Source organism: Piliocolobus tephrosceles, chromosome X (genome assembly GCF_002776525.5).
Source record: "Piliocolobus tephrosceles isolate RC106 chromosome X, ASM277652v3, whole genome shotgun sequence".
Taxonomy (NCBI): domain Eukaryota; kingdom Metazoa; phylum Chordata; class Mammalia; order Primates; family Cercopithecidae; genus Piliocolobus; species Piliocolobus tephrosceles.
In genome coordinates this window covers 94,963,623-94,990,591 of record NC_045455.1, presented here as the reverse complement: position 1 = coordinate 94,990,591, position 26,969 = coordinate 94,963,623, and the positions used below count along the sequence as shown (strand labels likewise).

The following is a 26,969-nucleotide window of genomic DNA, read 5'->3' as shown; positions in this document are numbered from 1 at the left end:
AAATCAGTCCCGATAGACGCCTTCCATGGGGTTCCAGTGCCTCAGAAGTCAGGGCGCAAGTCCTCGGGCCCGTGTTGGTGCCCCGCGATCCCGCTACAAGTGCCTCACCTCGGTGGCGTCTGCAGCTCAGATTCCCGGTCTATCTGCAGCTGTGTGACCTTGGGTGTTTTTCTTTACCGGAGGCGCAGTGTTTCTGATGTAAAATGGACAACGGGCAGGGCTTGGTGGCTAGCACCTGCAATCTCAGTGCTTTGGGAGGCCGAGACAGGAGGATTTTTGCCATAGCCCAGGAGTTCAAGACCAGCCTGGGCGAGACCCCCGTCCCCGGACCCCCTCCCTGCCCTGCAACTGTCTATAACAAAAATTACACAATTAGCTGGGCGGGTGACACACACCTGTGGTCCCAGCTACTAGGGGGCTGAAGCAGGAGGATTGCTTGAGCCCAGGATTTCAGGGCTGCAGTGAGCTATGATCGTGCCACTTCACTCTCGCCGGGTGACAGAGCAAGACCCTGTCTCAGAGAAAGAGAGAGAGAGAGAAGATAACAGAAGCATTATGAGAATTAAATGAACAATATAGGCCAAGTGCTTGAGACATCTTAGAGGCCCCACCACAGGGAGTCGCCTTCCCTGGCTTGCATCGCCTGCCCTCTCCCACACACCTGTGCTGTAGCCTACCAAAATAATTCAGCAATCCTTCAGACTCCCATTTCTCTGCACACGTTTTGCATACGTTTCCTTTACCTCAAATACTGTTCCCTCCACTTTTTCAGCTTGAAAACGCCTGCATGCACGTAGACATGCAGCTCAAGGGCTGTCTTGGAGATGAAGCCTCCTCATCCATCCATCCCTCAGAAGTCCCCCTCCTGTGTGCCCAGTGGCAGCACCTGCAAAACACTAGTACAGCACTAATCACCTTGCATTGAAATTGTGGACAGGCCAGTGTCTCCTCCTACGCTGTCAGCTCTTTGGGGACAAACATGCAGTTCTGTTTACATACGTCCAGGGTCTAGTACAGTGTGGCCATGGTAGGCACTTGAGAAATGTTATCTGAATACATGAATGAAAATTAATCATTGTTAATTGCTCCTCCACCCTGGGTCAGAGAAGAGGTCCCAGCCCTTATTAAATATAGTTTTGGCTGAGTGCGATGGCTCACTCCGGTAATCCCAGCACTTTGGGAGGCCAAGGTGGGTGGATCACGAGGTCAGGAGTTCGAGACCAGCCTGGCCAACATGATGAAACATCGTCTGTACTAAAAATACAAAAATTAGCCCAGCATGGTGGTGCTTGCCTGTAATCCCAGCTACTCGGGAGGCTGAGACAGAGAATCACTTGAACCCGGGAGACGGAGATTGCAGTGAGCCAAGATCGCGCCACTGCACTCCAACCCGGGCAACAGAGCAAGACCTTATCTCGAATATATATATGTGTGTGTGTATGTGTGTGTGTATGTGTGTATATATATATATAATCTTAATCTCTTTGCACTTCAGTTTTGTTATCTTTAAAATGGAGATGGTACTAGTATCTATTTCAGAGGTTTTATTGGTGAGGGCTAACTAACATACTACAGGTCATGTACTCAGCCAAGCGTCTGGCTCACTGTATCCTTTTAAAGTGTTAGTGATGACCGGGCACAGTGGCTCACACCTGTAATCCCGGCACTTTAGGAGGCCGAGGCAGGTGGATCACGAGGTTAGGAGTTCAAGACCAGCCTGACCAATATGGTGAAACCCCGTCTCTACTAAAAAATACAAAAAAAATTAGCCAGGCTTGGTGGCAGGCACCTGTCATCCCAGCTACTTGGGAGGCTGAGGCAAGGAGAATTGCTTGAACCTGGGAGGCAGAGGTTGCGGTGGGCTGAGATTGCGCCACTGCACTCCACCCAGGTGATAGTGCGAGACTCTGTCTCAAAAAAAAAATTTTTTTTTTAATTTTTTGAAAAAGTGTTAGTGATTTTTATCACCAAATCATTTTACTGTGGGTAAGTCACATAACTGGTCCCACCTCAGTGTGCTCATCTGTAAAAGGGCAGAGTAGGACCAAATTACTGTGACTTGAAGGCTATTCTAGCTCTCAAGGTTTTTTGTTATAGGATTCCATGATACTCTTGAAGAGACATTCGCATGCCCATGTTTATAGCAGCCAAGAAGTGAAAACAACCCAAATTTCCATTGACAGACGAGTGGACAAAATGTGGTCTATACATGCAATGGAATACTTAAAAAAAGACATCCTGTCTCATGCTACACATAGATGACACTGAAGGACATTATGCTAAGTGACATAAACCACTCACAAAAACACAAACATACATGATTCCACTTATATGAGGTCCTTAAGTTAGTCAAAATCAAAAAGACAAAACGTAGAAACAGAAAGCAGACAGTCTTCATTCAAAGCAAACAAACCAATAAGACTGCTTACCAGGGGCTGGGGAGAGGGTGGGGAAGAGGAGTTGTTTAATGGGTTCAGCTTCAGTTTTGCAAGATGAAAAAGTTCTGGAGATTGGTTGCACAACAATGTAAATATACCTAACCCTACTGAACTGTGCACTTAAAAATGGTTAAGATGGGCTGGGCGCAGTGGCTTACGCCTGTAATCCCAGCACATTTTGAGGCCAAGGCAGGTGGATCACGAGGTCAGGAGATTGAGACCATCCTGGTTAACACAGTGAAACCACATATCTACTAAAAATATAAAAAATTGGCTGGGTGTAGTGGCAGGAGCCTGTAGTCCCTGCTACTCTGGAGGCTGAGGCTGGAGAATGGTGTGAACCCGGAAGACAGAGGTTGCAGTGAGCCGAGATCCTGCCACTGCACTGCAGCCTGGGCGACAGAGCAAGACTCCGTCTCAAAACAAAACAAAACAAACAAACAAACAAAAAGGTTAAGATGGTAAATTTTATGGTTTTTTTTTACCACAATAAAAAAGATTCTGTCCAGGTGCAGTGGCTCACGCCTGTAATCCCAGCACTTTGGAAGACTGAGGCAGCCGGATCACAAGGTCAGGAGTTCAAAACCAGCCTGACTAACATGGTGAAACTACATCTCTACTAAAAATACAAACAAGAACAACAAAAATAGCCAGGTGTGGTGGTGTGCACCTGTAATTCCAGCTACTTGGGAGGCTGAGGCAGGAGAATTGCTTGAACCCAGGAGGCAGAGGTTGCAGTGAGCCTAGATCGTGCCATTGCACTCCACCATGGGTGACAGAGGAAGATTCTGTCTCAAAAAAAAAAAAAATTCCATTACAAATTTCTCTCTTTTATTTTTTGGAAGAGTCAGGATCTCACTGTGTTGCTCAGGCTGCTCTCGAACTCCTGGTCTCACTGGGGTGAGCCTCCCAAAGCACTGGGATTACAGGCATAAGCTACCTCACCCAGCCACGACAATTATCCTTTTTAAGTCAATGTTTAACTCACTTAAATAATTCCGAAGGGTCATATAGAATAAGAGATCTACATTTCAGAATACGGGAACATGGGGTAAGGTGTAAAGCAGCTTCAGTGGAATATACCTGAGAAGTGATTTTTCTGGAATATTTTAATAAAAGTTCCTTAGCTAGGTAAGGTGTCGTGCACCTGTAGCTAGTTGAGAGGCTGAGGCAGGAGGATGACTTGAACCCAGGAGTTCAAGTCTGTAGTAAGCTATGGTTGCACTTATGAATAACCACTGCACTCCAGTCTGGGCAGCATAGCAAGTCACCATCTCTTAAAAAAAAAATTCGGCCTGGCACAGTGGCTCACGCCTGTAATCCCAGCACTTTGGGAGGCTAAGGCGGGTGCATCACCTGAGGTCGGGAGTTCAAGACCAGGCTGACCAATATGGAGAAACCCTGTCTCTACGAAAAATACAAAATTAGCCAGGCATGGTGGTGCATGCCTGTAGTCCCAGCTACTCAGGAGGTTGAGGCAAGAGAATCGCTTGAACACAGGAGGCAGAGATTGCAGTGAGCCGAGATCGTGGCCATTGCACTCCAGCCTGGGCAATAAGAGCGAAACCCTGCCCCCCACCAAAAAAACTTTATCTTTCTGCCTGTGACCCCGCTGAAGAAGCGTCATGAAAGCCTCTCTTCTCCCTGCCTTCGTGTCTAAGTCAGCGTCCCCTAAAGAGCCCCAACAGCTGAGGGAGCTCCTCTTTGAAACAAGCGATGAGAGCGTGAGGAGCTGTTTTGAGCAATGGGGGACGCTCCCTGACTGTGTGGTCATCAGAGATCTAAACACCAAGCGCTCCAGGGGCTTTGGGTTTGTGACATATGCCACTGTGGAGGAGGTGGATGCAGCCACGAATGCGAGGACACACAAGGTGGATGGAAGCGCTGTGGAACCAAAGAGAGCTGTCTCAAGATTCTCAAAGAGCAGGTGCCCACTTAACTGTGAAAAAGACATTTGTTGGTGGCATTAAAGAAGACACTGAAGAACATCCCTTCAGAGATTATTTGGAGCAGTATGGAAAATGGAAGTGATCGAAATCACGACTGACCGAGGCAGTGGCAAGAAAAAGGGGCTTTGCCTTTATAACCTTTGATGACTATGACTCCGTGGATAAGACTGTCATTCAGAAATGTCATACTGTGAATGTCCACAACTGTGAAGTTAGGAAGCCTTGTCAAAGCAAAAGACGGCGAGTGCTTCATCCAGCCAAAAAGGTCGAAGTAGTTCTGGAAACTTTAGTGGTGGTCATGGAGGTGGTTTTGGTGGGAATGACAACTTTGGTGGTGAAGGAAACTTCAGTGGTTGTGGTGGATTTGGTGGCAGCTGTGATGGTGGTGGATATGGTGGCAGTGGGGATGGCTATAATGGCTTTGGTAATGATGGAAGCAATTTTGGAGGAGGTGGGAGCTACAATGATTTTGGCAATTACAACAATCAGTCTTCACATTTTGGACCCATGAAGGGAGGAAACTTTGGCAGCAGAAGCTCTGGCCCCTATTGTGGTGAAGGCCAATACTTTGCCAAACCATGAAACCAAGAAAAATTGTACTCTTCAGGTGGGTATGGCGGTTCCAGTAGTAGCAGTTAGCTGTGGCTGTGGCAGAATAGTTTAATAAGGAAACAAAGCTTAGTAGGAGAGAAGTGACAGGGAAGCTACAGGTTACAACAGATTCGTGAACTCAGCCAAGCAGAGTGGTGGCAGGGCCTCGCGGCTACAAAGAAGACATGTTTTAGACAAATACTCATGTGTATGGGCAAAAAACTTGAGGACTGTGTTTGTGACTAATTGTATAACAGGTTATTTTAGTTTCTGTTCTGTGTAAAGTGTAAAGCGTTCCAACAAAGGGTTTTAATGTAGCTTTTTTTTTTTTTTTGCACCCATGCTGTTGATTGCTGAACGTAATAGTCTGATTGACTCACTGCAACCTCAGCCTCCCGAGCAGCTGGGATTACAGGTGCCTGCCACCATGCCTGGCTAATTTTTGTATTTTTAGTAGAGACGGGCTTTCACCATCTTGGCCGTGCTGGTCTCGAACTCCTGACCTCGTGATCCACCCGCCTCGGCCTCCCAAAGTGCTGGGATTACAGGCATGAGCCACCGCGCCCGGCCAGTTCTATTCTTTCTTAACTTCCCTTTTCCTCGAAATAATCCTCCCCTTACCCAACTGACAACTGACTCTTTTCTCTCTCTCTTTTTTTTTTCTTAAGATGGAGACTTGCTCTGTCGCCCAGGCTGGAGTGCAGTGGCATGATCTTGGCTCACTGCAACCTCTACCTTCGGGGTTCAAGCAACTCTCCTGCCTCAGCCTCCCAAGTAGCTGGGATTACAGGTGCTCACCATTATGCTCGGCTAATTTTTGTATTTTTGGTAGAGACGGAGTTTTGCACATTGGCCAGGCTGGTCTCGAACTCCTGACCTCAGGTGATCCGCCTGCCTTGGCCTCCCACAACTGTCTCTTATGTTGAACAAAATAAAGTTTCCCTGAGTTCCCTGAGCGGCTAGGGCTCCATCAAGGAATGAAGCGTCCTGAATGGATCCTTCTAGAAAAGGATGGGGGTGGGAGCCACCTGGTGGCCAAAGCTGTGGAGACCACCGCTGTGTAATGAGGCAAGTTGGTTTAAAACAGGAACAGGCTGTAGAGCTGAAGTATTTGTCAAAGTAATAAAAACGTTTAAATGAGTCATTTGGTTTATAGCAACTCCTAGGAAACGCTTTTCCAAACAATTTAGTCTGTTGAGCGCATACAGTACTGGTTTCTGCTAGAGTATTGTTCATATAATTGAGAAACTTGCAACTTAGATTTGAGCAGCAGTTCTCAAAGTGTGGTCTTGTGGACTTCAGGGGCACCACGAAGTCCCCCTTTTCAATCGTATACATGGGGGGTGCTGGACTTTCTCCATCAACTTCAAACAAAACATCATAACAAGGCAAATGTGGAAGCAGAAATAAAAATTCCACCATCTGCGACCGGATGCGATGGCTCATGCCTGTAATCTCAGCACTTTGGGAGGCTGAGGTGGGCGGACCACTCGAGGTCAGGAGTTCAAGAGCAGCCTGACCAACATGGTGAAACCCCGTCTCTATGAAAAATGCAAAAAATTAGCCGAGCATGGTGGCGCACGCCTATAAATCCCAACTACTCGGAAGGCTGAGGCATGAGAATTGCATGAACCCGGGAAGCAGAGGTCGCATCACTGCACTCCAGCCTGGGTGACAGACCAAGACAATGTCTAAAAAAAAAAAAGAAAAAAATAAAAGAATTCCAGTATCTGCTATCAAACCAGATATTCAAGAGATTTGCAAAATGTAAACCAATGCCACAGATGCCACTAACTTTTATTTTGGGAAATATAGTTATTTTGCACAAAACACATTATTTGTGTTAACATGTAATTGGTTTATAATGGCCATTTTTCCATGTATAAATATTCTTTCATTTTCTCCGTTTTAATTTTTAATATGATGAATACTGATAGATAGATACAGATATGTAGATATACCCCCTTTCTGTCCCTCACTTCACACACAAGAATTTGACTGAAGTTCTCAATAATTTTTAAGAGTGTAAAGGGATCCTAAGCTCAAAAAGTTCTAGAACCACTGGACTAGAGCAATGTGTCAGCCAGACATTGAAAATGGTACAGAATTTGACATTCCCCTGGAGGGGTTACTGTGCAGTGACTTGAATCGGGTGCACTTGCAGATGTGTTTGCATCAACTTCTGTATTGAAGGCCCAGTTATGTCTACTTACCTTGCTGCTCATGTAGACACCTCTTAAGTACCACTCCAAATCTTTGGACACCCTTGGACGCTTGCTCCACCCTGCTGCCACTGCAGAGACCAGCTGTCTGTGGACCTTGCCAGCTCCATGTGGCATCCCAAACAGCACCCACCTCACAGGACCCCTGACCCCTAAACTTGAGAAACCCAAAGTAAGTCAGAGAAAAGTAAGTGCAGGGAAATTGAAGCCTGTGGGGCGAATCTTCGACCCATGAGCTTAGGAGCAAACAGACACGTTTTTTTCCTCTCCTGCCTGACACAGTGTGCTGAGATCCAGGCCCCTCCTGGATCTAGAGCAACCCAGAAGTCCAAACAATCAGTTGCTCTAGATACCCAGTGGTGACCAGCTCCTCAGCCCAAAACTCTAGAACGCTGTAAGCTAAGGAAGGCTATGCATAGTTTACCATTTCACCGTATTCTCAACATCTACGAACTATAAACAGCCTTCAAAGAATAGTAGTAGCATTTTCATAACACTTATTTTGTGGCTAATCGGGCTCTATGTCATAAGAATTAAAGTAGTAGGCCGGGCGCGGTGGCTCAAGCCTGTAATCCCAGCACTTTGGGAGGCCGAGACGGGCAGATCACAAGGTCAGGAGATTGAGACCATCCTGGCTAACACGGTGAAACCCCGTCTCTACTAAAAAATACAAAAAACTAGCCGGGCGAGGTGGCGGGCACCTGTAGTCCCAGCTACTTGGGAGGCTGAAGCAGGAGAATGGCATAAACCCGGGAGGCGGAGCTTGCAGTGAGCTGAGATCCGGCCACTGCGCTCCAGCCTGGGGGACAGAGCTAGACTTCGTCTCAAAAAAAAAAAAAAAAAAAAGGAATTAAAGTAGTAGCTTCTAAAATCTCAGTCTCCTGAAAATGAAGCTTTAGAATTGTTTCCTAAAATAATATTATTTTCTATTACCCATTACCATTATTAAAAATAGTAATACTCGGCCAGGCGTGATGGCTCACCCCTGTAATCCCAGCACTTTGGGAGGCTGAGGCCGGTGGATCCTGAGGTCAGGAGTTCAAGACCGGCCTGGCCAAGATGGTGAAGCCCAATCTCTACTAAAAATACAAAAAATTAGCTGGGTGTGGTGGCGGGCACCTGTAATCCCAGCTACTCAGGAGGCTGAGACAGAGAACTGCTTGAACCCGGTAGGTGGAGCTTGCAGTGAGCCAAGATTGCGCCACTGCATTCCAGCCTGGGCAACAGAGCCAGACTCTGTCTCAGAAAAAAAAAAAAAGAAGTGATACTCTGATTCTAGAAAGGTTACACTGAAATAGACACCCTCATGTTGCTGATAAAAATGGTTATAACTTTTCTGGAACAAAATTTTTTGTTTTTTTGTTTGGTTTTGTTTTTTGAGATGGAGTCTCCCTCTGTTGCCTAGGCTAGAGTGCAATGGTGAGATCTCTGCTTACTGCAACCTCTGCCTCCCGGGTTCAAGTGATTCTCCTGCCTCAGCCTCCTGAGTAGCTGGGATTACAGGCATGCGCCACCATGCCCAGCTAATTTTTTGTATTTTTAGTAGAAACGGGGTTTCACCATGTTGGCCAGGCTGGTCTTGAACTCCTGACCTCAAGTGATCCACCCACCTCGGCCTCCCAAAGTACTGGGATTACAGATGTGAGCCACTGCACCTGGCTGGAACATAATTTGGCAACAATTTCTACAGAAACAATTTAAAACTGGGACAAACATTTATGCACAAAAGTATTTCCCTTAGCACATCTATAGTAGTATCTTTAAAAGCAATTACACTTGCAATAATATGATGATGGTTACAAATATTTTATGACTCTATGCCATACTGTCACATTTTATGTAATCAATAAAAATTCCATATTCAAAAAGTTTTTAATAAAAAGCAAAATTATCACCATATAATATTAAGTAAAGGTGAAGGATACAAACTGTATGATCTCAATTTTTTGTAGCAAGGAAAAGAAAAAAATAAATATATCAAAAATTTTACATGTCTGAAAGGAAATATGGCAAAGTGTTAAAAAATGGTGGCCTCGGCCGGGCGCGGTGGCTCAAGCCTGTAATCCCAGCACTTTGGGAGGCCGAGGTGGGTGGATCACATGGTCAGGAGATCGAGACCATCCTGGCTAACATGGTGAAACCCCGTCTCTACTAAAAAATACAAAAAAAAAAAAACTAGCCGGGCGAGGTGGCGGGCGCCTGTAGTCCCAGCTACTCGGGAGGCTGAGGCAGGAGAGTGGTGTAGACCCAGGAGGCGGAGTTTGCAGTGAGCTGAGATCAGGCCACTGCACTCCAGCCTGGGCGACAGAGTGAGACTCTGTCTCAAAAAAAAAAAAAAAAAATGGTGGCCTCTTCTAGGTGATACAATTGTGGGTGACTTTTTCCTTCCTGATTTGTTTTTGTTTTTGTTTTTTGAGACCGAGTCTCACTCTGTCGCTAGGCTGGAGTGCAGTGGCATTCACCACCATGCCCAGCTAATTTTTTGTATTTTTAGTAGAGACAGAGTTTCACCATGTTGACCAGGATGGTCTTGATCTCTTGACCTCATGATCCGCCCGCCTCAGCCTCCGAAAGTGTTGGGATTACAGGCATGAGCCACCGCACCCTGCCTTTTCTTCCTAATTTTAAACATCTTCTGTATGTTTCCAAATTTTCTGCAGTGAAAGTGTGATATTTTACGTCATGATTATAAGAACGTAAAAATGGGTGAGGCTCTAGGATTTCGAAGGTCACTTGCAGCTCTACAATTCCTTAACTCACACAGCTCTTATCAGTAGGGTTTGTTTGTGTTTTTGACTTTCCACTGATAGTAACAGAAGAGTATATTACACGTTTCCTAATAGCAATGTTATGGCATGTCATTGCCTGAGATTCCTAAATCTTGTGCAAGATTTCAACATTATCTGTAGAACTTAAGTGCTAGACTGTGATCTTTTATGAAGTTTTTGAGTGTTGCCACCAGACTGAATGTTAAGATGAAAATGCCGGGAGAGGATAATAGTCTTACTTGTAAATGTGCATTTCTACATTTAGAGTAGTATAACACTTTAGTTAGTGTTTCATCATTCAAGACACATTTAAATTTTACTATATTATAATGACACTCTTAAGAATTTCCTTAAGACAAGGAGATAAGCTTAGTTATTGCAAAGCAAGAATCTGCTCAAACAGTAAACAAACAGGTATAAACAGGTGCATTTGAGTGTGTGGCCACATGCCTGTCACTCCCAAATTCTTGTCCTTTGTTCCCAGCTGGGGAGAAGGTAAACAGAAATGGGAAATGGGGAGTCTCAGCTCCTGGCCTCCAGCCTGCTCAAGCAAAGGTTGCCAGGGATCTTTTGGGGATTTATCTGGCCCTGGGTCACATGCACTAGTTGGCCTGCGACAGATCTCAGTCTCCCAGCCAGTCGGCGGCAGATCAGGCACTGCTGTCTTTGAGTCACTGTGGAAGGAACTAGCCTGGGCAGCTCTTCACAGGGGCTCCTGCTCACAACAAAGCTGGACAGTCAGCCCCTGGTGGGCTTCAGATTCAAAGACCCCCTCTGCCCCCGATCCTTGACTATTGCGCCTTACAGTGGTCTCACTCTTTCTTCTTAATCAAGGATGCGGGGCCCCTTTGGGGACAAGCACCCTGGATCAGGACCCAGGCTTTTGGTGACCCAGTCCAACGATTCCTGACTCATCGCCTTCTGTCCATAGAAGAAGGCGATTTCCATTCATCCATGAGAAAGTGCCCTTTGCTTCTTCTTTGCGAACTCAACTTTAGATAACTCCTGAAAACCAGAACCCAATCTTAGCACTATCACCCACTGTCCCCAAAGGGTCCCTCTCTGCCCCTGAGCAAGGACGGCTTGGTAAGGAGGCCCCTTGTTTATGGTGGGTTGTTACTTTCCATGCAGGGAAAAAAATAAAACAAAACGTTAGTGTTTTCATATAAAAACAAGTTGAACAGTCATCTCCTGTAAGAGAATCCTGGAGTCCCAGAAACACCTAGAAACACAAGTCTGTGCAAAAATACACTGTGCGGATTTATGGAAACGCACACGATGTGAAAAGCACCTAACGGATGTGTATAAAGATTAGATTTTGTTTTTCTTTGAGACAGAGTCTCACTCTGTTGCCTAGGCTGGAGTGAGTACAGTGGGACGATCTCAACTCACTGCAGCCTCTGCCTTGCGGGTTAAAACGATTCTCTTTTCTCAGCCTCCTGAGTAGCTGGGACTACAGGCGCACACCACCATGCCGGGCTAATTTTTGTATTTTTAGTAGAGACAGGGTTTCACCACATTGGTGAGGCTGGTCTCGAACTCCTGACTTTGTGATCCACCCGTCTCGGCCTCCCAAAGTGTTGGGATTACAGGCGTGAGCCACTGTGCCCAGCCAAAAATTAGATTTTTTTTTCTTTTTTTTTTTAGACGGAGTCTCACTTTGTCACCCAGGCTGGAGTGCAGTGGCACAATCTTGGCTCACTGCAACCTCCACCTCCTGGGTTCAAGTGATTCTCGTGCCTCAGCCTCCTGAGTAGCTGGGATTACAGGCACACACCACCACGCGAGGCTAATTTTTTGTATTTTTAGTAGAGAGGCGGTTTCGCCATGTTGCCCAGGCTGTTCTCGAACTCCTGAGCTCAGGCAATCTGCTTGCCTTGGCCTCTCAAAGCGCTAGGATTTGCCTGGCCCAAAAATCAGATTTTTAAACACTTAGTAAGTTAACTTTTTCTGATTGTAAAGGCAGTACACATTTTTAAAATAGAAAATGTCCATCCTGGCTAACACGGTGAAACCCCGTCTCTACTAAAAAATACAAAAAAACTAGCCAGGTGAGGTGGCGGGCGCCTGCAGTCCCAGCTACTCGGGAGGGAGGCTGAGGCAGGAGAATGGCGTGAACCCCGGAGGTGGAGCTTGCAGTGAGCCGAGATCGCGCCACCGCACTCCAGCCTGGGCGACAGAGCGAGACACCGTCTCAAAAAATAAATAAATAAATAAATAAATAAATAAATAAATAAATAAATAAGTAAATAAATAAATAAATAAGAAAATGTATCGGAAAATATAGAAAAAATATAAAACAGTCTTCTAGCGTTTTCCTGTGGCTACTAAAAAAACAGAATTGGGATGATTTTGTATGGTGTTATGTTTTACTTTCTTCCTTCCCTCATGTATAGATCACTTAACTTACTTACAAATTCCTAATATGTGCCAGAGATGGTGCTGGCTACTGGGGTAACAATAGTAAATCAAAACAATAATATAAAAATTACAGCTTACATTTATGGATTGCTTACTGTATGCCAGGAACTGTGCTAAGACTTTTTTTATTTTTTGAGATGGAGTTTCACTGGTCGCTCAGGCTGGAGTGCAATGGTGCAATCTTGGCTCACTGCAACCTTCCTCTCCCGAGTAGCTGGGATTACAGGCACACACCACCACGCCCAGCTAATTTTTGTATTTTAGTAGAGATGAGGTTTCACCATGTTGGCCAGGCTGGTCTCAAACCCCTGACCTCAGGTGATCTATCCACCTCGGCCTCCCAAAGTGTTGGGATTTACAGGCATGAGCCACCGTGCCCGGCCCAAGACTTTTTATTCAACACCTCATTTTATCCTTATGCACTGAATGCCATATTGGTTTCTTTTTTTTTTTTTTTCCTCTCTCTTACTCAAAGTATTGTTATTAAATCAATGATGAGGCTTACTTTCAACATTATTGCAAGTCATTTCTTTGCAATAACAGGTTACATGATCGTAGTTGAAACAAAAACAGATACTAAAACAATAAGAGAGCAGCAGAAATATTCTGATGCAAATGTATTTGATGATTTTATTTCCTTCACTCTGGAATATACTACAGAATGTACTATTATTGATGTGCTTGCCTATGCCTAATCTAGAATATAATTATCCTGAACTCTACATGGTATTTTAGTCTAGAAAGTACTGTAGCTTGTCTGAGTTCTAAATCAAACCAGGAAACAGCAGAGGGAGCTGGTGCTGTGTTTTTGCAAGTGAGATGTGTGCTCATTTCAAGGGTCCACAAAATTTTTTGGCATGCTGTTTCCATGGAGAGGAAAGTAGGTGTTTTTTTCTTTTTTTTTTTTTTTTGTTTTAATCAAGCCACCTGCAAACTGCAATGTGTTCTTTTAGTGATTTCTTTTTATATCTATGTTTTCCAGGAAGGTGCTGTTGAGCCTACGCAGTCACTTAGAAACAAGAAATATTTGAGAAATTTCTATGAAGTCAAATATGCATTATGTCTCCCACTCTCCAAAATATAACAAAACAAAACAGCTAAACACCGTGGAATGGAATGGCTTACTCTGTTCTTGAACCATATGAGTGCCTACTATTTGTTGATTCCACGTTAAACCAACAAAAAGATATTGAGCTGGCTTACGTTCAATGTATGTATTGAACACCATTTTGCACATATCAAATGTTTGAAACTGAAGCTTGAAAAGTCAGTAAACTCCACGAGGGGGTCTCTACATAAATTTTTTTTCTTTCCTTTTTGAGACGGAGTGTCACTCTATCGCCCAGGCTGGAGTTCAGTGGTGCAATCTTGGCTCACTGCAAACTCCGCCTCCCAGGTTCATGCCATTCTACTGCCTCAGCCTCCCGAGTAGCTGGGACTACAGGCGCCACCACCACGACCGGCTAATTTTTTGTATTTTTAGTAGAGATGGGATTTCATCGTGTTAGCCAGGATGGTCTTGATCTCCTGACCTAGTGATCCACCCGCCTCGGCCTCCCAAAGTGCAAGGATTACAGGTATGAGCCACCACGCCTGGCCCAGTGTCTACATAAATTGATCACACGTTTTTGTAGAATAACAGTATAAACAATAGTATAAAGCATATAGGATTATCTAATTTGGTTATGTTCTACAGGTCATTATTATTTACATCCATCAGACTTGAAATTTGTACCATTTACCTTCCAGATTTAGAAGACTTCTGAACTTTGGAGAATGATTTTTTTTTTTTTTTTTTTTTTTTTTAGGGACGGTGTCTCGCTCTGTGGCCCAGGCTGGAGTGCAGTGGCCGGATCTCAGCTCACTGCAAGCTCCGCCTCCCGGGTTTACGCCATTCTCCTGCCTCAACCTCCCGAGTAGCTGGGATTACAGGCGCCGGTCACCATGCCTGGCTAAATTTTGTGTTTAATAGAGATGGGGCTTTCATTGGCCAGGCTGGTCTTGAACTCCTGACCTTAAGTGATCTGCCCGCCTTGGCCTCCCAAAGTGCCGGGATTACAGGCGTGAGCCACTGCTCCTGGCTTGTTTTTTTTTGATTTTAGAGACAGGGTCTCACTTTGTGGTCAGGGCTGGAGTGCAGTGGCACAATCACAGCTCACTACAGCCTCTATCTCCCTGGCTCAAGTGATCCTCCCACCTCAGCCTCCCGAGTCACTGGTACCATAGGCATGCACCACTACACTTGGCTAATTTTTTTATTTTTGTTTTTTTGTAGAGATGGGGTCTCGCTATGTTGCTCAGGCTGGTCTCGAACTCCTGGGCTCGAGCAGTCATCCTGCCTTAGCCTCGCAAAGTGCTGGGATTACAGGTGAGAGCCACCACACCCAACACTCCTCCCCTCCCCTCCCGTTCCTTTTTCTTTTCTTTTTTTTTGATATGGGGTCTCTCTCAGTTGCCCAGGCTGCAGTGCAGTGGCACGATCTCGACTCACTGCAACCTCCAGCTCCCAGGTTCAAGCGATTCTCCTGTCTCAGCCTCCTGAGTAGCTGGGATTACAGTCACATGCCACCTCGCCCGGCTAATTTTTAGTAGAGACGGGTTTTTGCCATGTTGGCCAGGCTGGTCTTGAATTCCTGCCCTCAGGTGATCTGCCCGCCTTGGCCTCCCAAAGTGTTGGGATTACAGGTGTGAGCCACTGCACCCGGCCTTCTCTTTTTTTTTTGAGACGGAGTTTCGCTCTTGTTACCCGGGCTGAAGTGCAGTGGTGCGATCTTGGCTCACCGCAACCTCCGCCTCCTCAGTTCAAGTGATTCTCCTGCCTCAGCTTCCCGAGTAGCTGGGATTACAGGCATGTGCCACCACACCCGGCTAATTTTTTTTTTTTTTTTTTTTTTTTTTAGTAGAGATGCGGTTTCTCCATGTTGGTCAGGCTAGTCTCAAACTCCTGATCTCAGGTGATCCATCCGCCTCGGCCTCCCAAAGTGCTGGGATTACAGGCGCAACCCACCGCACCCGGCCCTCTTAAAACATTTGTAGTTGCAACGTTCAAATGTAATTGCACATAATAAATACTTTGGAACCCAAGGCCCAATCTGAAGCATGTAAGCCTCAAAACATTTACTGTCACAAACTGTTTATCTACATATTTGCAGAATATCATTGATGGTAGATGCCAGCTGAAAACAAAACAAACCCCTGACCTGAACAGCCTAACAGCGCTAGTTTGAATACGGAAACAGCTGTCAGGACCATTTGCCTGGAATGTCACAGGGGCAACTGGGGCCCCAGAGGGAAGGTTAATTACTTGATACTCTAATATGCCTTTCAACACGGATTCCACAAACACGACAAAGCTGATTTTTCTCTTCCTTTTTTTTTTTTTTTTCTGAGACAGGATCAGCCTCTCACCCAGGCTGGAGTGCAGTGGTGTGATCTCGCCTCACTGCACTCTCCACCTCCTGGGCGATCCTCCTGCCTCAGCCTCCCGAGAAGCTCAGACCACAGGTGCAGGCCACCACACCGGGCTGTTTTTTTTTTTTTTTTTTTTTGGGGTAGAGACAGAGTCCCGCCACGTCACCCAGGCTGGTCTCGAACTCCTGAGCTAAATGATCCTCCCGCCTTGGCCTCCCAAAGTGCTGGGATTACAGGCATGAGCCACCGCGCCTGGCCCACAAAGCTGATCTTATCGCATTTGAGAAGCCAGGTAGTCAAGGTCAGGCTTTCCTGTCCCTGCTTTCTCCCTCTCCTATGTGAGCCACCCCTTAAAGAGTGAAAACGGCAAGAGCCAAAGACAGGTTTTCCTCCTAGGGTCTCCCAGCGACCCGCTGCCCAAATACATTTGGACGATTCTCCCGCAGAAGGCTCTCCATTATGAAAACGAAGCGTTCGGCCAGGGGCGGTAGCTCACGCCTGTAATCCCAACACTTTGGGAGACCAAGGCGGGCGGATAACCTGAGGTCAGGAGATCGAGACCAGCCTGGCCAACATGGTGAAACTCCGTCTCTAATAAAAATAAAAAAATTAGCCGGGCATGGTGGTTGGCGCCTGTAATCCCAGCTACTCGGGAGGCTGAGGCGGGAGAATCGCTTGAACCCGGGAGGCGGAGGTTGCAGTGAGCCGAGATCGGGTCATTGCACTCCATCCTGGGCGACAGAGTGAGAACCTGTCTCAAAAAAGAAAAAAGAAAAAGAAAAAGAAAACGAAGCTTTCTATCCTGGAATGTTCTCCCATGACAAGAAGGAACGCAGAAGCAGGAGACAGAGATACTTTGAAAGGGGGTGCGCTCTCAGGAGGGGAAGGCGGGAAGAGCGATTCCAAGTTTAGGAAATCCTGCAAGGCGCTGGAGCGTGGAAGGGCAAGAAGGAGCCAGGGGAGGCGGTGTGCAGGGCTGAGCACGGAGGGAGAGGACTAGCGTTCGGGATCTGCAGATCCCCGGGCGGGCTGTACTAGTGCAGTGGGGAGAGGGCCGGGGGGACGCCGAGGCCGGAGCGCCGGACAACACGCATGCGCGGGGCTGGGCGCTTAGCGGGGAGCGCGGCTGCAGCCGTCCGGGCAGACCGCCCCGGCCTCGCCCGGCGCCGGCTGCGGCCGCCCCCGCCCCAGCGCGGCAGCCGGGCTCACGCTAGTCCCCTCCCCACCGCCCGGAACCCGGCAGCCCGGCCAGACCCGCCGAGGCCGCGACGCCGGCGTCGACGGCGGCTGCGACGGCCTTGGGAGCGCGTGAGGCTCCGGGGTCGCCGCGGCGATTGGCCGGCGGCGGCGCCCGCTCCCAGAATGCAGCGCATGGCGCGTCATTGAAGAGAGACCATGATGGCGGCGGCGCTGGGGCCCCCAGAAGTGATCGCTCAGCTGGAGAACGCGGCTAAAGTTCTGATGGTGAGGACGCCGCGCCCCTCAGACCCCGGGATTCGCGGGCCCCCGGTCGGCCCTGCCACGCCAGGCCTTGCTGCTCTCTGGGCTGGCGACTGGCAAGGGCCTCCAGGGAGCCTGCAAGTGGAGGAGGAGGTGGCGGTGGCGTGGCGCAGGATTCTTCATCCTACTTTCCTCCTGCCGTCGTCCCCTCCTTCCAGGAGCTGTCCCCTTCCCCTGGCTGTCCGGCACCCCAGTCGGGCGTGGGAATATAGTGGTGTAGCAAAGAGGATTTCTTCACCTTACACCCTGCCCCGCAGACTGGGTCGCAGAGCAAGGCTCCGGGAAGGAGGTCGGGGTTATCCCCGCAGGGCTTCGGAAGGGGAAATTTGTAGGGCTGTGTGAGCGCTTTTGGGGAGTTGGTGTCGGGAGGGAATGGATGGCACAGCCCTGGTGCTGTTAGCAATCCTTGTTTCCTGTGCATTCGGATCCTCTACCGCTTCCCTGACATGCAGCCACCTCTGGAGTAATTGCAGCCGGCAGCACGTGGAAGGGCCGGGCCGGCTGGAGGGGCGGAGGGGAATCGTTGAGACCAAGGTCACTGGGGCAAAACTTGGTCCAGTGCTAAGCTCCTTAAAGCTCCCGCGATTTGGAGAACTGAGTCTATGCTACTCTTTGACTTCGTACTTACACTACAATAAACAGTTTGATGAGGTTGTTTACTAAGGGAATTTGAGAAGGCCGAGTCAAAGGATAAAAGTATTACATGCAAGGAGGAGAAGTAAGGATAAAACTACGTTCAGTTACCCAGTAAACTGTGTTTGTATTTGCTGGCTCAGCTTTGTTTTTGTAAATTATGACTTAGGTGTTTGTAGATGTTTTGGGAAATTAGAGGTTCATTTGATAGCTGGATTGATTCAGACTTTCTAAGAATTGGATGCAGCCAGCTTTGTTACCTTTTTGGACTTTTTTCCTTTTGGTTTGGTGTTAGGGTGTTTGAGCATCACATTTAAGAATATTCGAACTAATTCTAGCATAGTTTGTAGTTCTGATATTTTACACCAGATATTTTTGTTTCTTTAGAAATCGAGAAGTCTAATAAAAGCAGGATTTACTTGCTTCATTATGAATATTAACTTAATGTACATTTTGTCACAAAACAGACTAGTGAAAGTTTTCACACTTTTGCAAATTAAGCAGAAGTAACAAGCTAGTATTCCCCTTAATACAAGATTCTTAAAAATCCCTGACAGAGCGTTTCGTAAAATTCCTGAAATTTTCCTGGGAGCTAGGGGCTCTGTTTTCATTAGATTCTGGAAGGAGTATGCCACCCAAAACACGGCTGTAGTTCTTACACTGATCAGGTAAAATCAGTGTCCTTCGTCATTGGCTTAATAATATAAACTAGGATTTGTGCTTTCCAATATCTTCCCTCTTCCCTGGCAAAGCAACTTTTATCACCTATAAGGAGTAGGTGAGAAGAATAGTCGTAAGTACTGTTTATTGAGTGCTAGATATTGGGCTTGATGCTTTACATACGTTACTTATTTTATTAATCCTTGCCACAGCTTTACAAGGTTGAGAAAGTGTGAGTGGCCCAGGTTACACGATTTCTAAGTGACTGAATTAGGTCTTGAATTCAGTTCTGTCTGGCTCTAAAGCTGTGTGTCTTTCCACTCTACCCCGTCTGTCATATGTTGTATAAATAACTTGTCTAAATGCTTATTATCTTTTCAGAGGAGAGGATTATTGAAAAAAGTGTTATGTTATTAAAAACAGGAAATTACAGCCGGGCCGCGGTGGCTCATTCCTGTAATCCCAGCACTTTGGGAGGCCGAGGTGGGCGGATGACTTGAGATCAGGAGCCCAAGACCAGCCTGGCCAACATGGTGAAGCCCCATCTCTACGAAAAATACAAAAATTAGCCGGGCATGATGGCTGGCGCCTTTAATCCCAGCTACTCTGGAGGCGAAGACAGGAGAATCTCTTGAACTGGGAGGCAGAGGTTGCAGTGAGCCGAGATTGTGCTCCTGCACTCCAGTCGGGGCAACAGAGTGAGACTTCGTCTCAAAAAAAAAAAAGGAAATGACATTTTGGAAATTTCCTCTTAAGTATTCAGAAATTTGTACCAAAGATGTGTAGAGTAGTTATTGTATTATTTCTTAATATGAAAGCTGTATTCCAAATTATTATTAATAGCCCTTATTTACTGAGTCCATACTATGTTCAAGGCACTGTGCCAGGCACTTTACATATATCACTTTCTCTCCAGTCGGTGTGTGAGGTAGGTGTTATTACTTTAATCTTATTATTTTTTATTTTTATTTTTTTGAGACATAGTCTCGCTCTGTCGCCCAGGCTGGAGTGCAGTGGCGCAATCTTGGCTCACTGCAAGCCCCGCCCCCCGGGTTCCCGCCATTCTCCTGCCTCAGCCTCCCGTGTAGCTGGGACTACAGGCTCCTGCCAGCACGCTCGGCTAATTTTTTTGTTTTTTTACTGGAGACGTGGTTTCACCGTGTTTGCCAGGAAGGTCACGATCTCCTGACCTCGTGATCCGCCCGCCTCGGCCTCCCAAAGTGCTGGGATTACAGGCGTGAGCCACCGCGCCCGGCTTTTTGGTTTTTGTTTTTTGTTTTTTTCGAGACTGAGTCTCACTCTGTTGCCCAGGCTGGAGTGCGGTGGCACAATCTTGGCTCACTGCCACCTCCGCCTCCCAGGTTCAAGCGATTCTCCTGCCTCAGCCTCCTGAGTAGCTGGGACTACAGGTGTGTACCACCACACCCAGCTAATTTTGTATTTTTAATAGAAACAGAGTTTCACCATGTTGACCAGGCTGGTCTCAAACTCCTGACCTCGTGATCCACCCTTCTCGGCCTCCCAAAGTGCTGGGATTACAGGCGTGAGCCCCCGTGCCTGGCCTGTTACTTTCGTTTTCATTTTACAGGCTAAGGAAACTCAACACATGTAGATGCTAAGTAATCTACACACATTTACACAGCAAGGGGTAGAGACTCAAACTGTGGTTTGTCTGTTACCAGTCTGTGGTTCTTAAGCTATAGGATACTGGGACCAGAAAGGAGGTAAATTAATTCCTCTAGGGCTAATTAAAGTTGTTAATGCTCCTTCAATTATTAAGCATTAAGATACATATTTTAAACAGAGTGATCTTAGCGTTTATCTATCTGTGGGTCTGAATAAATCTTCTGGAAAATTGCTGTATTTTAACTTAATATGCTTTGAGATTCAAAATGCAAATAGTGATATATTTTGTAATTATTTTTGCTTAATTTTTTATTAGGTAACTCTTATAGTTGTTTTATGGAAACCAGCATAGAATTTTAGAACATAGAAGAATCTTAGATCTTTTAGTACAGAGGTCTTAGGGAGTCTAGGATGAATATCAGAAGGAAATTGTAACAAATTTTTTGATGTAAACATACATTTTAGTAATAGGATCTAGAGCTTTTATCACCGTCTCTGAGAGACTAGAAACTCTGAAAGATAAGAACTGAGTCTAAGCATTCTGCCTTCCATGCTACAGATGGGGAAACAGGTTCAAAGAGGTAGGAGTGACTTGCCCAAGGGAGGTCACAGAGCAAATTCGTGATATAACTGATCCAGGCTGAGATCACCAGACTCCCCTTTCAGAAGTTTTACTGTTTTTTTTTTTTTTTTTAACTTTTTTTACTCAACCATGTTGGTTCTCAGTCAACATATACTATAAATGTTACATTTTATTACTTGATGGAAAATGTCTAAATATGGTGCATCTATAGTCAGTCAATTTAGGTTATTGGATAAGCTGCCAGATAAAGTAGTACAGTCGTCCCTCGGTATCCATGAGAAGTTAGTTCCGGAAGCTGCCTCCACCCATGGACATCAACTGTGCATTGATACTTAAGTCCCCCCGACCCCCTCCCTTTTTGCATGATCATAGCTCATGGCAGCCTTGAATGGGTAATTAAAAAAAAATTTTTTTTTTGTAGAGAAAGGATGTCACTGTGTTGCCCAGGCTAGTCTTGAACTCCAGTGATACTCTTGCCTTGGCCCCCTAAAGTGCTGGGATTATAGGCATAAGCTACTGTGCCGGCTGAGTTTCCTATATGATGTGGTGTGGCAGTTGTGTGTGACCTATGCACTTCCTCTTGTATCCTGAAACGTAGGAGATGTTTTGATTTTAGAGACAACATTATTGAAAAGTTTAGCGTTCTTACAGTATTGATGCCGCATTCGTTTGAAGTCCAAAGAGCTCTTTATTTCTTGTCTTGCATTTACCTGGTTTTGTTGCCCTGTCTTCATTAGGTTGTTTTAGATTGTCCTTAGTGATTGTGTGTAGCGATAACATAAGATAGTGCAGAGCACACATATCAACTGATACATTATAGAAAAGTAGTTTTCATAGGTTTTTTTTTCCTTTTTTTTTTTCTTTTGAGACCGAGTCTTACTCTGTTGCCCAGGCTGGAGTGCAATGATGCAATCTCAGCTCACTGTAACCTCTGCCTCCCAGGTTTAAGTGGTTCTCCTGCCTCAGCCTCCCAAGTAGCTGAGATTGCGGGTGTCTGACACCATGCCTGGGTAATTTTTGTATTTTTAGTAGAGACGAGGTTTCAACGTGTTTTCCGGGCTGATCTCGAACTCCTGACCTTAGGTGATCCTCCCACGGTGGTCTCCCAAAGTGCTGGGATTAACAGGCGTGAGCCACCGCGCCCGGCCCATACATTGGTTTTTAAACCAGGATGGATTTAGCGAGTGTAAATCCAACTTTAATAAACGAGATTCATGACTGGTTTTCATAGATTTTATTGTAGTGGAATTTGGTTAATATTTTCTAAAATACTTGCACATCTGTAGTCCTATAGAAAAAATTTTGTCTTACTTGATTCTTATATCAGTCCTGTGAAGTAAATAAGATGAGATGTTCCTAAACCTTATAAAGGAGAAAACCTGGCCAGGCGTGGTGGCTCACACTTGTAATCCTAACACTTTGGGAGGCCGAAGTGGGTAGATCTCCTGAGGTCAGGAGTTTGAGACCAGCCTGGCCAACATGGTGAAACCATGACTCTACTAAAAATACAAAAATTAGCTGGGCATGGTGGTGCATGCCTATAACATAATTCCAGCTACTTGGGAGGCTGAGGCAGGAGACTCACTTGACCCCAGGAGGCAGAGGTTGCAGTGAGCTGAGATTGTGCCATTGCACTCCAGCCTGGGCTATAGAGCGAGACTCTGTCTCAAAAAAATAGAATAAATAAATAAATAAATAAATAAGAAAACCTGATATTCAGAGATGGTAAATGACTTGCCTGTTGTCATATAGCTAGTTTGGATCTGGAATCCAATTTCTGGCCATTGATTTGTTTTAGAACATTTCTTCAGTATATAGAAACACAGCATGTTAGACACTAGGCTGCGTATGCTGAGGGGACAGAAGAAGCACCTTCTTTTCAAGGAGTGGAGAAAGGCAAAAATATTAGCAAATGTTGGTTGGTAATGTTATGATAGAAGTAGGTACAAACATCTATCAGGCTGAGATGGGGGCCGAGAAAGGGCTTCTTGGAATAGGTAACCCTTAAGCTGAATCATGAAAAATAAATCGGAATTTTCCAGTTTGATAAGTGGTATCCCAGATAGAGATATGTATTTTGAGGAATATAGTTTGAGAAGGTATAGTTTGGGGAGATACAGTGAGTTTGAGGAATATTTGAGCATTTACATAGTAGATATTTCCTGAGCCCTTCAATGTATAAGGTACATTGCCTTTATTTTTTTGTAACCACAGTACACATGTCATAAAAATGAAAATTTTAATTAATTGAATCTACTTTCCTTATTTGAAAGATGCGTTATAGCAAGTATGCATTTTTGTTTATTTCAGCCCCGTCTTTTAGTGCCTGCGGTGGCACTAGATATTAGAAAACTGACACTAACAGAATTCTTTTTCTCAAAAAAGCTAATTAATAGGAAATTTATATTTCAAATTCAGTTCAATTAAATGTGTATTTACAGTTGGACTTGTGTCAAACTAATTGGAACATAGCCAGTGATCCAGAGAAGACATGCGAAAAGACATTTGAAATCATCCATAGATGCCTAAAAGGCAGTTGTTAAAATTTAACAGCATTTTATTATTAAAACAATTGGATAAACTAGGAATTGAAGGGAATTCTCAGTATGATAACAAATAGTTATCTGAAACCATGTATTAAATGATGATATCCTCAGAAGTAAAACAGGAGTCCTAATATAACTGTTATTTAGCACCTTCTGGAGGGTCTGATACAGTAATATAAAAAATGGGAATAAGTGCATATATTGGAAAGAAAAGCCAAAAAATGATTATTTGCAGGTGATATAACATTTCGGAAAAAAGTTTAAGCAAAATAACTAAAAGACTGTTGGAACTACTAGTTCTTTGGAAAGATGACCAGATATAAGAAAAATAAATGGGTTGCGAGATTTCCTTTATATCAACAGTGATCAGCTTAAAATTGGAAAAAAGATTCCATTCTATTAGAAATAAAAACTGTAGAAATAAATTATAGGGCACTGATAAGAAACATGCACCATTTTTGTGAAGAACATGATACAGCTTATTTGCAGAATATAAAAGATCTGAATTAAATGAAGGCTATGCTCCTTGGTCTTAAAGGTCAGTCCGGTTAAGGTGGCAGCGTCTCCTTCATTAATCTGTAAATTGAATATAATGTCAATCAAAATCTGTCTTTCCTCCTCACCCTTTTCTGAGGTAGGAGAAAAATTAATTGATTAGAAAATATATCTGGAAGTCTATGAAGGATTTGAGGACTTGATGTAGCAACTGTTACAATGTATTCAGAAACTACAGTAACTGAAGCCTAGCATTGGCATAGGAAAAGAATAGAAAGTTAGAATAGTCTAGAAACAGAACTAAGAATAAAATGGTATTTCACATTGTAAAGGTATAGGGAAGTATGCTACAAGTTTTCGATACAAGAACCTTAAATATAATAGCTGACCCCCAGCTATTCCACTTCTGGCCATTTATTCAGTTTATGGAAATACTTGCTTATACACAAAGAACGTTTACCGTAGTGTACTTTGCTGTAGTGAAGATTGAAACAGCGTAAATGTCCAGTTATACCAAATTGATTTAATATACTGGTATTCTGTATAATGGAATTTTATGGAACTCTTAAAAAATACGTATATCTAAAATGTGATAGTTTTTTTTTAATGGGAAGATCTGAATGAACATGGAAAGATACTCAAAATAAGATGAAAAATTGCAGAACAGAATATATGATCCCATTTCTGTTTTCTAGAAAAAGTTCTATATATGTTTTTATATGCGTAGAAACAGAAATGGAAGGCATGTACTAAACTTTTTTTTTTTTGAGACAGAGTCTTGCTCTGTCGCCCGGACTGGAGTGCAATGGTGCGATCTTGGCTCACTGCAACCTCTGCCTCTCAGGTTCAAGCAATTCTCCTGCCTCAGCCTCCTGAGTAGCTGGGATTACAGGCGTGCGCCATCACACCGAGCTAATTTTTGTATTTGTAGTAGAGATACGGTTTCACCATGTTGGCCAGGCTGGTTTCGAACTCCTGACCACAGGTGATCTGCCAGCCTCGGCCTCCCAAAGTGCTGGGATTACAGGTGAGAGCCACTGTGCTTGGCCTATACTAAACTTCTAAGAATGGCTACATAGGGAATGAGATTGCAGATGGAAGGAGTGCTTAATATAGTTTTAATATAGTTTGAATTTTTTATAATATAAAACTTTAGACCATAAATTAATACTCCATTTTAGTAAATTTGTTGCATGCATTTCTATTTTATTTTATTTTCTTTGAGATGGAGTCTCAATCTGTTGCCCAGGCTGGAGTGCAGTGGTGTGATCTCAGCTCCCTGCAACCCCTGCCTGCCGGGTTCAAGCGATTATCCTGCTTCAGCCTCTAGAGTAGCTGGGACTGCAGGTGGCACGCCACCACACCTGGCTAATTTTTGTATTTTTAGTAGAGACAGCATTTTGCTATGTTGACCAGGCTGTTCTCAAACTCCTGACCTCAGGTGATCTGCTCGCCTCGGCCTCCCAAGGTGCTGGGATTACAGGTGTGAGATAACACACCCAGCCAGAATGTTGCATGTGTTTTAAAAAAAAAACTACTTTTTTTTTTTTTTCCTGAGACGGAGTCTCGCTCTGTCGCCCAGGCTGGAGTGCAGTGACGCGATCTCGGCTCACTGCCAGCTCCGCCTCCTGGGTTCGCCCCATTCTCCTGCCTCAGCCTCCCGAGTAGCTGGGACTACAGGCGCCGCCACCACGCCCGGCTAATTTTTTGTATTTTTAGTAGAGACAGGGTTTTACCATGTTAGCCAGGATCCTCTTGATCTCGTGACCTCGTGATCCGCCCTCCTCGGCCTCCCAAAGTGCTGGGATTACAGGCGTGAGCCACCGCGCCCGGCTTTTTTTTCTTTTTTTTTTTTTTTTTTTTGAGATGAAGTTTTGCTCTTGTTGTCTAGGCTGGAGTACATTGGCGCCATCTTGGCTCACTGCAACCTATGCCTCCTGGATTCAAGTGATTCTCCTGCCTTAGCCTCCCCAGTAGGTGGGGTTTACAGACTCCCGCTGCGATGCCCGGCTAATTTTTTGTATTTTTAGTAGAGACTGGGTTTTACTATGTTGGCCAGGCTGATCTCGAACTCCTGACCATCAGGTGATCCACCCGCCTTGGCCTCCCAAAGTGCTGGGATTATAGGCGTGAGCCACCACACCAGGCCAAAAAAAAAAAAAAAAATCTACTTTTTAAATCTACTTCCTTGACTGTCCTACAATTATTTTTACGTTGAAGAATGTTCAAAGCTGTATCATGGTTCAGACTAAGACTAGGTTTGTGGTTTTGCATTTATAGACTTACAAATGTAGGGCATTCCATTTCCACAGATTTGTTTAATCACTGCTAAGTATAATATAACCTTGTTAATAAATAAAAGGAAAAATGTCTTTTAAGTGAGAAAGAGCTAATAGAAAACCGATCAACTTTATTCTGGAAAAGAGAGGGGGATACACTGTCTCTCTGTAATTGTGGAAAAATCAGGTCCACTGTAATTTGACAGTATTTTAGAGTAGGGTTTTTCAGAGTTTAGAACATGCATAACCAGTCTTAGGGTGATAATTAAAACTGCAGATTTCTGGCTGGACGTGGCGGCTCACGCCTGTAATCCCAGCACTTTGGGAGGCTGAGGGGGGCAGATCACCTGAGGTCGGGAGTCTGAGACCAGCCTGACCCACGTGGAGAAACCCTGTGTCTACTGAAAGTACAAAATTAGCCAGTGTGGCGGTGCATGCCTGTATTCCCAGCTACTTGGGAGGCTGAGGCAGGAGAATCGCTTGAACCTGGGAGGTGGAGGTTGTGGTGAGCTGAGATCGTGCCATTGCACTGCAGCCTGGGCAACGAGCGAACTCTGTCTCAAAAACAAAACAAAACAAAGCAAAAAACTGCATTTTCCTTTGTCTTACCTACGAAGGTTCTAATTTAGGAGGCCATGTTTTTTCTTTTTTTTGAGACAAAGCCTCACCCTGTCACCCAGGCCGGAGTGCAGTGGTGGGATGCACGTCTCCTCTCACTGCAACCTCCGCCTCCCAGGTTCAAGCGATTCTCCTGACTCAGCCTCCTGCGTAGTTGGGATTGCAGATGTGTGTCACCATGCCCGGCTAATGTTATTGTTTTTAGCAGAGACGGGGTTTCGCCATGTGA

The 26,969-nt window shown here is 45.1% G+C and overlaps 1 protein-coding gene and 1 pseudogene across 7 annotated transcripts in view; both read left to right on the top strand.

Annotated features, from left to right (window-relative positions):
* The first annotated feature begins 4,063 nt into the window (after positions 1 to 4,063).
* LOC111525318 lies at positions 4,064 to 5,026 on the top strand (annotated as a pseudogene).
* An 11,866-nt stretch (positions 5,027 to 16,892) lies between these two features.
* XPO4 (exportin 4) overlaps positions 16,893 to 26,969 on the top strand; it is a 104,955-nt gene continuing 94,878 nt past the window's right edge. For 3 of the 7 annotated variants that reach the window (XM_026454212.2, XM_026454210.2, XM_026454209.2), the window contains exon 1: positions 16,921 to 17,264. In XM_026454212.2, coding sequence (XP_026309997.1) covers positions 17,196 to 17,264 — 69 coding nt within the window. In that variant the 5' untranslated portion in view covers positions 16,921 to 17,195. Of the gene's footprint in view, positions 17,265 to 26,969 lie in introns of all 7 variants that reach the window. The other 4 variants (XM_026454213.2, XM_026454215.2, XM_026454214.2 and 1 more) reach the window with 3 other exon arrangements.